This window comes from Conger conger, chromosome 6, assembly GCF_963514075.1.
Source record: "Conger conger chromosome 6, fConCon1.1, whole genome shotgun sequence".
Classification (NCBI taxonomy): Eukaryota; Metazoa; Chordata; class Actinopteri; order Anguilliformes; family Congridae; genus Conger; species Conger conger.
In genome coordinates, this window is record NC_083765.1 from 24,308,853 (window position 1) to 24,323,177 (window position 14,325).

Genomic DNA, 14,325 nt, shown 5'->3' on the forward strand with positions numbered 1-14,325 from the left:
CATTGTTTAAATCAGAGGGCTCGAGGGAAATAGCATTGTAATGTTTAAAATGCTTGTTGTTCTTTGGCAATCAACAAGTTTAATATTAAATCAGATTTGAACCACAGACTAAGGTTTGAAGCTAATCAACTACAGCCCAGTTCTGTTTCTTCTTTGCATGGTGGATGTAAACTTTGAATAGTGGGTGTGAACGTCTTATATAAGGTCTACCTGTAAATCAAGTTTAGTTGCATAAGAAGATCCATCAAAGGTGCAGTGGATAATCTAAGCTTTTCAGAAATGGAGCTGTTTTTTACAGTTTTGGGAGGCATGGTCATTTTGCTGATGTGTCTGCATGTTTCCTTTCCATATTTTGTGCACGATTGCCAGTATATTTTTACATTTCTTGGCATAAGGTCACAGAGGCTGAAGTACACAAAAAATAACTACACCATCCTGGACTGTTTTTTAGACAGAGTGAAAAAACAACCTGAAAAACCTTTCATTGTGTTTGAGGGTAAAACATACTCTTACCTGGAACTGGATAAACAGAGCAACAAAGCTGCAAGAGCCTTACAGAGCCACGGGAGTCTGAGAGAGGGAGACATCGCTGCTCTTTTCCTAGGAAATGAACCTTCTTTTGTGTCTATATGGCTGGGTCTGGCGAAGATAGGATGTGCAGCTGCACTGCTAAATTACAATATCAGGTCAAAATCTTTGTTGCATTGCTTCTCCTGCTGTGAGGCAAAGGTTCTCATCGCTGCAGCGGGTAAGCAGACAAGTTCCATTTAAGCCGTCTGACAATTTCATGGTTCAGAAATTGATTCAAACAACACATTATAGTTTTGGTAAACTACACACTGCTCATGTAATCCCTGCTGGAAAAACAGCTCAAGCTAGGTTTTGAAACAGCTGGTAGCTGGTTGACCAGTTCAGACCAGCTCCATATTCATACTCAACATGGTTTGACCAGCTCAAGATACTGTGTGCTCCATAATTATTGGCTCCCTTAATAAAAATAGAGAAAAAAGGCTGAATATAATAAACAACATGGATAATGATCTATATTTTATGTTCAAACAAACTATACACTTTTATTCCAATGAATGTACTCTTGTGTTTAAATGTTTTTTATTTAGTAATTAAAACCACAGGTGCAAAAATGATTTTAAATAAAATCAAACAAAGTGAAATTGACAATACAATTCTACTTTAATTTACCGTAAATCCTCAAATTGTGGCTGGGGTCTTTTATTTACTTAGGCTGCACAAAGCATAGCATACCGGTAGGCTATCAAAAGATTTTCGCTTTGGTTTGAATCTATTGCTAAATGTTGGGACTGATGGGCACTGAAATCTGGGGGGTATTTGCTGGTTCAGTGTTAAGCTTTATGTAGTTGAAAGAGTGTTGGGATTTCCACCTGTCTGTTTATTGCGAGCCAAGGCAGCCGCTTTCATTCATTCATTGAAAGCGCGCTGTGCTGTAAATGCATGGAAACCTGATTGTGTAGCCAAGTAGCCTAAATTGAGTTAATTTTTAATTTTGCCTGATTTACTTTTTATTAAATTTCGTAGGTTGGAATGCCTCGCGGCAACAATTGTGTTTAAATGTATACTGCTTTAGCCTTTGGTAAGCTACTCAGAAGGGGGCGGCAAGCGACTGGTAGCTTGAGAGCAACGTGTTGGAGACCCATGGTGTAGGACGACGACTTTTCATTGGCAACAGTATTAAACCAACCAACAATATAAAATATTAAGAAGAGCTCTTTTATTTCATTGAGTTAAATCGAAACAATGTCTTCTAGTGCTCATGGACTGATAGCCCTACTGGTAGGCAATATTACCCCGGCTTGTATTTGGGGGCCAGCCTTTATTTGTCCGAATCGACCACGCCCCAGGCTATTATCCGAGGCCCGGCTTCAGATAGAATCCCGGACACAATTTGAGGATTTACGGTAGTTAATCTCAGTCTAAAGGAACTATATTGTGTCATTCCATCACTTTCTGTTCCAGTTGAGTATAAAAATTAGGTAACTAGCTTGCAAAATCCCTTGGTCAGCCATTAGCATGGGAAAAGCCAAAGAACTGTCAATTGAGAAGACACAGATGGTATTTGACCATCATGACCAAGTTGGGTAATGACCACAAAAACATACATAAACGGTTAAACACTTATTTCACTTAGCACTGTGAAATAGTGAAATAATTAAACAAGACATAAAAATATATATTATCCCACTGACAGTAAGGAACATGGTAAGTAACCCAAGGATTGCAGTTTTGAAGAACTGAAGAGATTGGTGGTGTCTTGAGATCACCAAATCTAAAAAAGACATACACCTCCATACCAACAAACTCTTTGTAAGGGCTGTCTTCCTCTGCTAGGAAGCTGAGTAGCCTGTAGCATAGTGGTTAAGGTAAATGACTGGGAAACACAAGGTTGGTGGTTCTAATCCTGGTGTAGCCACAATAAGATCTGCACAGTCGTTGGGCCCTTGAGCAAGGCCCTTAACCCTGCATTGCTCCAGGGGAGGATTGTCTCCTGCTTAGTCTAATCAACTGTACGTCGTTCTGGATAAGAGCGTCTGCCAAATGCCAATAATGTAATGTAATGTAAAGGTCAATTGTCCAGCAGGACTCTATGCATACATCAAAATCCATACAGAAATGGTGAAATAAAAACAACAACCATGTTCTGCAATGGCCATCTCAGTCTCCAGACTTAAATCCCATGAAAACCCTATAGTCTCAATGATTCTGAAAAGTTTTGCATGGAGGAATGGTAAAAAAAATCCCTCCAAATGTGGTCTCTCATATATAAAACTATTATTTTTCAGTTTACAGCACTTTTTGTGAAGATGCATCAGGGTGGCAATAATTCTGGAGCCCACTGTATGTTTTGAAACAGCTGGTAACTGGTCATTTCAATCTGGCCATAGCTGGATTTAAGGACACCAGGAATGCTAAATCATTAACGAAGTGATGAAGTTAGCCACTTGTTTATGGAAGCCTGATTTCCAATTATGAAATAATAAAATAAATATGAATAATAAAAACTCAACACAACATGAATGAACAAACCACCACATCGCATGCAAATGTATCCGATTTGATTTAAAAAACAATCTCATGTGTTGGGGTTCCCGAGTCTGTTCCTGGGGAGTTGGTCACCACTTAGATCACTTCTTAAATATTAAATTTCATCCTCAGAGCTGAGAGATGCTGTTGAGGAGGTGCTGCCAGCACTGCAAGACCAGAACATCTCAGTCTTCCTCCTCAGTGCAGAATGTGACACAGTGGGGATCGAAACCCTCACTGATAAAATCAGCCGTGCCTCCGATGAGCCCCTCTCGCCAGACCTGCGCTCACACGTTACGATGAAGTCCCCAGCATTATACATCTACACCTCTGGCACAACAGGTATCTGCACATTCTCGCACCTTTAATAACTATTTGGGGCATCCTGTAGCTGAGGTACATGCCTGGGACCCGGAAGGTTGGTGGTTCAAGCCCCGGTGTAGCCACGATTCTGCACGGCTGTTGGGCCCTTAAGCAAGGCCTTTAACTTTAACTAGTGCTGTAGGGGTCCCCAGTCCAATCAACTGTAAGTCACTTTGGATAAAAGCATGAATAAAATCCAGATCTGAGATGTGAACACTAGTATTGAACTTGATGTGGAATGCTGATGAACGAGCAGAAGATACAGGCTCACAGCTCTGCAGGGTTGTAGCTACTGCACATCTCCCCCCAGGTCTTCCCAAAGCTGTCACACTGCCTCAGCACAAGATCTGGGCAGCAAGTTTCTTTCAAGCAATTATAGGAGTTACCTCGAAGGATGTGATCTATGTGAATCTTCCTCTGTACCATTCTTCTGGATTACTTATCGGAGTAACTTCTGCAATTGAAAGAGGTAAGACTGTCCACAATTACATTTAAAAACAAATACACAGAAACAACTATACTATGTTTACAGTTCTGTTTTATAATGATCCCAGTGATTGGTTTGTGTTGAGGAAATATTTTTGTCGCTTTTCCTCCTCGTCCCTTTTACGTGGGTGAAGTTGTATTGGCAGCAATGATGTTGAAGAAGCACTCAGAGTCAATAGTTGCTCATTACAAATCTTTAGTTTGAAATAAAACAGATTAATCTGGGGAATCTGTGTGCTCCATGCAAGAAGCTTCAAGAGACCAGATAATTCCTAAGTAACAGTAAGAAGTATCCTAGTCTTTATACAATATAGCTAACCAATCATTTGTCATATAACATCACATTGTCTTTCTTAATATTTTCTGTCACTCTATGAAAGCTGAGCTGTCTTAACCTTTCGCCTGTATAATGACGCAGGCAAATTGGTTGATGATCACAAACTCAAAACATTTCTCTGCAAAGACCCACATTGATTGACCTGCATCACTTAGTCAAAACAGGTCATATCCAATGGCATGGTTTTTAAACACCTGATTAAGTGTTCTCTGCACTTTCATTAAACAAACTCTGTTCTTTGCCGCTCAATGTGTTTGAACAGACACACAGTTCTAATTACTCATGCTGACTTATTCACTTATTCTCAATTCTAACCATTTAACAGTTTTAATAAAAGCTTTTAGAGCAAACTTCATCATTATTCTAAACATTACTGGTTTTCAATAAGAGCATTTTGATCAAACTTAAACATTTGTTTTATAAAAATGACCTTGGAGGTTTATTGCACAATGCATTGCTGCAAAAAAATATTTTTGTTAAACTGTCTGACGTGAGATCTGCGTTGTCATGTCTGGAATAGTGTGTTGTGATTTGTGTACTCTCGAGTCAGAAATGAAAGTTTAACTTTAGATTTAAGATTGACCATGGTTAATCAATACAAACTACTTGTTAATCTTCCAGAAAAGTCAATATAACGAAATTACAATTGTGTGTGAGTGTGTGTGTGTGTGTGTGTGTGTGCGTGCATGCATTTGTGCATAGTTTTAGCATTAAAATGGGATGTTTTTCTACTCATCTATGAGTAACTAATGCAAAAATGTAATAAACTGTTTAAATGTCTTCAGAATTACAGTACATTAAAAATATAAACCTCAATTGATAGATATTCACCCACTTTGTTTTGGGCCAAGTATTCCCTCTTCTTCAGAGATCATACTGAATAATTCAAGTTATTCAGTGGGATATCATTTAAAATCAACTACATGGCTACAGAATGAATATCACCAACTTGATATTTATTCTGTAGCCAATGGAGATGTCCAGAAAATGTCACGAAAATATATAACTGTTGCTTGTTGAATTGTAGGTATAACAGTTGTTTTGAAGCGCAAATTCTCTGCCTCTCAGTTCTGGGATGACTGCAGGAAATACAATGTTACAGTGATACAGTACATCGGTGAAGTAATGCGATACCTCTGCAACACTCCAAAGGTAATTCACCATTTTGTGTGGTGTTTGGGGTAAAATGTAACAAAATTCAGGACATTATGCTCTAAAGATATTTCTGAGGGGAATAATGCATCTTTATTGGCAGATCATTGGTGTAGTTAATTAGTGTCTGAGTACAGTTAAAAATCCCCCAAAGAACATTTCACTACATAAGATATAGGACCTGCATACTAATTATATAATTTCAATAGCTGGACATTGAACTGTTGTTTCACATTTTGCCATACCTGCTGTAAAATAGTTTTGAGCCTTTTATTTAACTAAACATAGGCTGCTGTTTATAAGGAAACTTGAGTGATGCCATTACATATTGATTGTGATTGTGTTTTGTTTTCCTGTATAGAAAATCAATGACCGAGACCACAGAGTTAGACTGGCTGTGGGCAATGGCATCAGGGCCGATGTTTGGAGAGAGTTTGTGAATCGCTTCGGCTGCGTCAAAATTAAAGAGCTGTATGCAGCCACAGAAGGAAACATGTCTTTCATGAACTATGCTGGAAAAATTGGTGCAGTTGGAAGAGTTAATTACTTCCACAGGGTAAGATTTACTACCATTCATCAAGAAAGTAACTCAGAGGCTAAAAGAAGGAATCCAGACCAATCCAAATATCTAGAGGGCTGGAGATCTGGGACTGAGAGTGGGGCAATTTAACTCACCTGGATGTAGCTTGGGTATGTTCTATTTGGCTCAAACCCTTTCACTTTTCAACCAAATACAGCCAGGTTTTCACCTGCTAGATATGTAGATCTAGACTGGTAGGGATTTTAACATTTTACAGGTGAGCATCGTCTGATTAAACAGATCCCAGTAAAAACAAAGATAGCTATACTTCAGTTTAACTTTTGTATTTATTTGCACAGAAATAACATATATCAGGCATAGTAAGAATCTTATACACACTTTTTCCAGAAGGGGGGGCTTTACCAAAACAATAAGACGTGAAGCTAGCCACTAACATTTATCAGTATGTCTTCTGAATACCTCTTGTTGACCTTGCTGTAAGACCAGAATGTGCTAGCTACCCCCTTCTAGGAGAAGCAGAGACATGAAGCTCAAAGGCTGTCTGTCGGCCGGGAGAGAGACAGAGAAAGACTCCTAGTAAGCACTTAATTCAGAAAGCGGTCCAAAGGGTTTTTTTTTAAATCATGTGATTGTTGTTACACTAACACACTGTCAATTAAGAATCAATTAAGAAAATTACCATTACAAGAGACATCTAGATGTTCAGGTGAAAACCCGGCTATATTTGGTTGAAAAGAGAAAGGTTTCTATTCAATGAGGTGGCTCTGCCAGGATACTAGGACATACTCAGGCTATATCCAGGTGAAATCTGAGCTAAATTGGGGCTAAATTAGGCTATATTGTGTATTACTCACTGGGTAATGAAAACTATTGTTTTGACCTGGATGTTTTGTGCTCTAGAAAATTTTCTCCTATGCACTCATTAAGTATGACATAGAAAGAGATGAGCCAGTGAGGGATGCCCATGGTCTGTGTGTTGAAGTTCCCAAAGGTAAGCCTTACTGTATATTTTAATCTGAAGTCACAGTAGATTTGTGCTTTTGGTTTTCATTGTAATTTGTTCCTTTCAAGATTGGTGTGCTAGAAATAAAGAATTATTTAATTAGTATACTCAGAAGTGACAGTGGGGGAACATTTTTGTTCTTCAAGGAACACATTTCCTAAATTTACCCTGAAAGTACAGTAATGTTTGAGTACAAAGGAGTTTTCCAAGCAAAAAAGGTACAAAGTAATTATATATTGCTGCATTAGGGGTACAATTTTACAAGTCTAATGTATAGCAGGGGGAAGTCACTCCTGGTCCTGGAGAGCTGCAGGCAGTCCGGCTTTTCTTTCCACCCTAAGGCAACCAATTCATACCCAATAACCAGGTGAGTTAATTAATCAGCAGTTAATTACATAGTTAACTACAACAGAAGCCAGCACACCCTGCGGCTCTTCAGGACCAGCGTTGGCTACCCCTGACCTACCTCTGACAAGCATTTGTTTCTTTTTTGACATTTTTACTTCTGAGAGTGTAATATGATTTAATATTGTATGTGTAATTTTAAAAAACCTGAGTGCTAACTATGATTCTGATTCTTGCAGGAGAAACGGGGTTGTTTGTGTCAAAGGTCACAGAATTTGCACCTTTTTCTGGATATGCAAACAATCCTCAGCAAACGGAGAAGAAGCGCCTGCAGAACGTTTTTCAGAAAGGAGATCTGTACTTCAACAGTGGAGACCTGCTGAGGATTGATCATGACAATTTTGTCTATTTCCAGGACCGTGTTGGGGACACTTTCAGGTAGCTGTCACTCACTTCTCTCTCTCGGTCAGGCTTGGGTCTTGAACCTGGGTCTCCGGTGTGATTGTCTGAGAACAATCCCCTGAACCACCAAGGAACTGAAGGTGACTCAATTGCGGCAGGTTAAGTTTAAAGTTTATTCCACAAAAAGTCAAAGTTCCAGAAAGCTCAGAAGATACTGTACAAAAATCCAAAAACAAAAGTTCAGTCCTTAAATCCACAAAAAGGCAAAAAACATCTGACAGTTAATCCAAAGGGTAATCCAAATAATCAGGGTACAGAGATTGGTTACATTGGCAAAAAGATCAATCCAGGTAAGGCAAACAAATCCACAAGGCAATCCAAGTATCAACAGTCCAGGGTCAAAGAGCAGGTGAGGCAATCAGAGATTAAGATTACAGCGATTCAAGCCAAAGTTACTCACAGAGCGTTCAGTGAAGACTCAACAAAGACAGGGTGAAAAAACCAGGCTTAAATACTGTGAGACAATTGGCTAAACAACTCACATGACCGAATAACAGAGAGCAGGTGAGTCTGTTAACAAGATGCATAATTAGGCAGTGAAACTCAGCAAACACAAAATCAGATTTAGTGACATCTAGTGGTCAACAACCAAAAGTTCAACATTGTGACACTCTTATCGTAATGCCATCCATCCATCCATTATCTTAACCCGCTCATCCTGAACAGGGCCGCAGGGGGGCTGGAGCCTATCCCAGCATACATTGGGCGAAAGGCAGGAATACACCCTGGCCAGGGCGCCAGTCCATCGCAGGGCACACACACCATTCACTCACACACTCATACCTATGGGCAATTTAGACTCTCCAATCAGCCTAACCTGCATGTCTTTGGACTGTGGGAGGAAACCGGAGTACCTGGAGGAAACCCACGCAGACACAGGGAGAACATGCAAACTCCGCACAGAGAGGCTCCGGCGGACGGGGATTCAAACCCAGGACCTCCTTGCTGTGAAGCGATCATAATGCCCAAAACTTATTTTTTGTTTGGTTCACCAAGATTCAAGTCCTTTTAAAACCACATAAAATGCACAAAGATTTTGTTGTATGATCAAAAATGAACACGCATAATGCTTTAACTATTATATTAACTATATAAATAAAGGTTAGATATTTTTTTTATTATTATTAATCTTCGAGAGTCTTGTTATTTGATCATTTTGTTTATTTGTTTCTTGTATGCACCTGGATCATTTTTCATTTGTTTTAAAGACTGTAAACAAATTGCCCCTCAGAGGATAATAAAGATTTTAATTAAGGCTTTAACCCACTGCCAACTGTCAGCAGCTCTGAAAATCTGTGCTCTGTTTTCACTCGCAGATGGAAAGGGGAGAATGTGGCCACAAATGAAGTGTCAGATGTCCTCACAATGATGGATTTTATCAAGGAGGCAAATGTGTATGGTGTTCATGTGCCAGGTAAAGGGAATGTTCTTTTGCCAAACTTGCACAGCTAATATTGCCATACTGCATTTGTGGGCTGGGTAGAATTCCAAATTGTATGATGTTCCCTTCCCTTGTTTCAATCCCCAAAAGTTATTGACATAAGCCTTTTTTACAACACATGAAGTAGTATAATTTATTAATGATTCAATGGAATCAATCAAAGTCTTACATTTTGCAAATAAACAAAATATTTCCTCAAAAAACCATGTTCACTGGCACCCCTGGTTTAATACCCCCCAGGCAAAGATGTCAGCCACAAGTCTTTTCCAATAATTTGTAATAAGGTTAGAGAATACATTTGGAAAGATTTTTGACCATTCCTCCCTGCAGAACTTTTCGTAATCATTGATATCCTTGGGATACCCCCCTCTTCAGTTCAGACCACAGGTTTTTCATGGGACTGAGTTGGCCATTGAAGAACATGGTTGTTATTTTTACTTAACCATTTCTGTGTGGACTTTGATGTATGCCTGGAGTCATTGTCCTGCTGGACAATCTACCTAAGACCAAGATTCAGGCAATCAGTTTTCTGTCAAGATTTCCTGGTACTTTGTTGAATTCATTGTGCAATTGATCTTAAATGGACCACTGGAAATTCAATTTGTTTTACTCCTTTTTATTATTGCCCTTACAGTGCTGAGTGGTATGTTTAACTGCTTATGTATGTTTCTGTACCCATTACCTGACTTGTGATGGTTAATTACCATCTGTGTCTTCTGAATTGACAGTTCTTTGGCTTTTCCCATGCTGATGGATTTTGCATGCTTGTTACCTCATTTTTATACTCTAGTGCAGGGGTCGGCAACCCTGGTCCTGAAGAGCCGCAGGGTGTGCTGGCTTTCGTTGTTACTTGGCATTAATTGATCAATGAAAGCCGTTGATTGCACAGTTAACTCACCTCACCTGGTTTCTTGGGTCTGAATCGGTTGCTTATTTTAAGGTGGAGACAAAAGCCAGCACACCCTGCTGCTCTCCAGGACCAGGGTTGCCGACCCCTGCTCTAGTGAAACAGTAATTTACAATCATTTTTAGGGGTGCCAATAATTTTGGCTACTGTGGTTTTCAGAAGAAAATAGATTACTAAATAAAAAACATTGTAAATGTAATGTTTACAAATGTAAATTTGTTGTTTATAAAAGCATAGTTTTTCTGTTTGAACAGAAAATATACACTCAGTGAGCACTTTATTAGATATTTATTAGACTTATTTTTTAGGCGTCAACTGCTATAGCCTATCTGCTTAGAGTTATGATGCGTTGTGTGTTCAGAGATGCTCTTCTGCATACCACTGTCATAATGTGTGGTTATTTGTGTTACTGTCACCTTCCTGTCAGCTTTGACCAGTCTGGCCATTCTCCTTTGTCTCTCATTAACAAGGTGTTTCTGTGTGCTTTAGATTTTTTTGCACCATTCTTTGCAAACGCTAGAGACTAGTGTATGTGAAAACCCCAGGAGATCAGCAGTTTCTGAGATACTCAAACCACCCTGTCTGCTACCAACAATAATTCCACAGTCAAAGTCACTTAGATCACATTTTTTCCTCATTCTGATGGCTGATGTGAACATTAACTGAAGCTCCTGACCTGTATCTACATGATTGTTTGCATTGCACTGCTGCCACACAATTGGCTAATCAGATAATCGCATGAATAAGTAGGTGTAATGAAATTAAAATGTTCCTAATAAAGTGTTCCTAATAAAGGGGCTACATACAAATGACACCAGATATTTATAAGTCAATTGTATCAGGAAATATACAGCTATGAATGTACTTTTTCTTGCATTTTTAACAGCTTCTTTACAAAAAAGGATTTGTTAAACAAGATCTCTTTCTCGGAGTCATCTAAAAAATACAGTGTTGAGGAAATATTTTTTGTCGCTTTTCCTCCTCGTCCCTTTTACGTGGGTGAAGTTGTATTGGCAGCAATGATGTTGAAGAAATATTCAGAGTCAATAGTTGCTCATTACAAATCTTTAGTTTAAAATAAAACAGATTAATCTGGGGAGTCTGTGTGGTCCAGAGAACTTCCAGAGCTTCCAGAGACAAGAGAATTCCAAAGTAATGGTAGGAAGTATCCTAGTCTTTATACATTATAGCTAACCAATCATTTGTCATATAACATCACATTGTCTCTCTTAACCCGCCTTAATATTTTCTGTCACTCTATGAAAGCTGAGCTGTCTTAACCTTTCGCCTCCATAATGATGCAGGCAAATTGGCCGGGGGTCACTAACTCAAAACATTTCTCTGCAAAGACACATATTCACTTAGTCAAAACAGGTCGTATCCAATGCCATGGCTTTTTAAACACCTGATTAAGTGTTCTCTGCACTGTACTTTGTAGCTCAATGTGTTTGAACAGACATACAGTTCTAATTGCACATGCTGACTGATTCACTTATTCTCAATTCTAACCATTTCGCAGTTTTAAAAAGCATTTAAATCAAACTTCATCATTATTCTAAACATTCCTGGTTTTCAATAAGAGCATTTTGATCAAACTTCAACAACAGCCTCCCTTGTTCATCTTTATCAAGGGTGCTACTAATTTTGGATGACACATTAACTGTAAATTAACTATAGTTAACAATTCTTGAATGACGCTATAAATTGCATTGGTATAAGTAAACATCATTATCAATGTTGAAATTATATGAAGCCTTTTTTCTCCATTTTTATTAAGGGTGCCAATAATTCTAGAGCCGACTGTATGCTGGGAAGGTGGTTCAGTTGTGTTTTGGTTGTTCATCGACTATCCTCCCTTACAGAGCAGGTTGCTTGTTGCACATTGCAAATTTAGTTGGTAAATACCTCCCTCGAGGGCAGACAGCAAGGGAAGGGAATGTGTTAAAGCGGAATCTCATGAGTGCAGTGATCTTGCTGCTGATGGACAATGTCATTCCACAAGAGTATCAGGCTCCCCCTTGTTTTTCTTTCTCCTCGCTGTAATGCTACGCTGCTGCTTTCTCAGGCCATGAAGGGAGGATAGGAATGGCAGCAGTAATGCTGAGAGAAGGCAGAGAGTTTGACTGTTCCAGCATTTTCAGCCACGTGGTCAAGTACCTGCCAGCTTACGCCAGGCCATGCTTTGTGCGGATTCAGGTAATACTGTTGTGCAACCCCATTCAAATCATTTGTCAAGTCAAGTTAAACACATTTCTTTATTGGCATGTTACTTCCATGTATTTTTAAACAGGTTACCTAATCTCATTTTGTAAACAAGCCGAGCGGAATGCATATATCAAGAATCCACAGAGAATTGACTGATTAACCCGTCCCAACTGACTCAAAAATAATACTAGGCAAATGTGATATCCTTACAATTTTATTTAAATGTTTGTCATTTAAAATGTTTAATCTTGCTTCCTTCTGATTGATTTTTTTATATATTTTTTTTGCTTTCCCAGAATTCCTCGAGTATAACCGGAACATTCAAACAGATTAAGGTCAAGTTGGTCGAAGAAGGCTTCAACCCAGATTTGATTCAGGAGCCTCTGTACTTTCTGGACAAAAAACAAAGGGGCTACATACAAATGACACCAGATATTTATATGTCAATTGTATCAGGAAATATACAGCTATGAATGTACTTTTTCGTGCATTTTTAACAGCTTCTTTACAAAAAAGGATTTGTTAAACAAGATCTCTTTCTCGGAGTCATCTAAAAAATGCTCATTGCCTGTATTTTTATATTATACAGCCTTCCTTGTTCATCTTTATCAAGGGTGCTATACTATTCTTACCTACACAAATAATGCCACACAATTACACACTTGGCACCTTACTTGTGATATCCATGATTGACGCTTGAACCTAGGGGGGTGTAAGGACTTTCATAATGTTTTTAACACTGACCTTTCGTCTTGGTTCCTTGTTTAGTCAGATAAGGTGTTTCTTGTTCTGGTGTTGTTTGCTCAGAGCAACTCCATGGTCCTCGTTTATCTACATGCCCACTAGTGGCTAAAAAGTGTCATAGCAAGCCACAGATAATAGGTTTTATTCTTTTGCCAAATCAAATAAGAGATTGTGTATGTTCCACGGGAGAGGGGCTCAATAGGGCCTCATGCTGACAGACACCAATAACACACTCCAAAGGCAATGAAAAGCCTAGGAATCAAGACTAGACAGTGAAAACTTTCTTATACCTGCACTTAGGGAGTGACTGAATACACTTGACTATTCAGAAGCAGTGATGAACCTTCCAATTATTTATAAATAGCGGGGGGTGACTATGTATGAAAAGGGATGTAATTCCTCCATGTATCACCTGATATAGATATAAATACCCTCAAATCAAAGGGGATCAAAAGCCTCTTAATGTCACATTTATTTCATAATCCAATGTGCTGGAGTACAGAATAACTGCACTGTGTAATAATAATAATATGGATAAAGAAGCATGTTAACTCTATAACTGTAGGGCCAATCCACATCTAATTAATCACAATCCTTAATCACTCCCTACTCCCCAGCTAGACCACTCCGGTCTGCAAGCTCTGGTTGCCTTATGGTTCCCCCTCTATGAGCACCTGGCGACATGGCTCAGGCAGTAAGAGCAGTCTGTGTGTATGAATGGGTGAATGAGAAGCATCAATTGTACAGCGCTTTGGATAAAGGTGCTATATAAATGCCAACCATTTACCATTTACCTGGCAGTCGAGCTGCACGTTCACGCCTGCTTTCCGCTCTAGTAATAATCCAATGTGCTGGAGTACAGAATAACTGCACTGTGTAATAATAATAATATGGATAAAGAAGCATGTTAACTCTATAACTGTAGGGCCAATCCACATCTAATTAATCACAATCCTTAATCACTCCCTACTCCCCAGCTAGACCACTCCGGTCTGCCAGCTCTGGTTGCCTTATGGTTCCCCCTCTATGAGCACCTGGCGACATGGCTCAGGCAGTAAGAGCAGTCTGTGTGTATGAATGGGTGAATGAGAAGCATCAATTGTACAGCGCTTTGGATAAAGGTGCTATATAAATGCCAACCATTTACCATTTACCTGGCAGTCGAGCTGCACGTTCACGCCTGCTTTCCGCTCTAGTAATAATCCAATGTGCTGGAGTACTAGTTCCTCAGTGGTGGAATGACTTGCCTACCACTGTCAGGACAGCAGAATCCCTCCCCCTA

The 14,325-nt window shown here is 39.2% G+C and overlaps 1 protein-coding gene across 1 annotated transcript; it reads left to right on the forward strand.

The window, feature by feature from the left end:
- Window positions 1-279: 279 nt before the first annotated feature.
- LOC133130876 (long-chain fatty acid transport protein 2-like) lies at window positions 280-13,719 on the forward strand. The gene is made up of 10 exons (XM_061245826.1): window positions 280-748; window positions 3,190-3,399; window positions 3,731-3,889; window positions 5,271-5,395; window positions 5,757-5,951; window positions 6,837-6,927; window positions 7,524-7,722; window positions 9,063-9,160; window positions 12,160-12,290; window positions 12,596-13,719. The coding sequence occupies exons 1-10, from the start codon at window positions 280-282 to the stop codon at window positions 12,770-12,772; spliced, it is 1,854 nt and encodes a 617-aa protein (XP_061101810.1). The 3' UTR covers window positions 12,773-13,719.
- The last annotated feature ends 606 nt before the right edge of the window (window positions 13,720-14,325 follow it).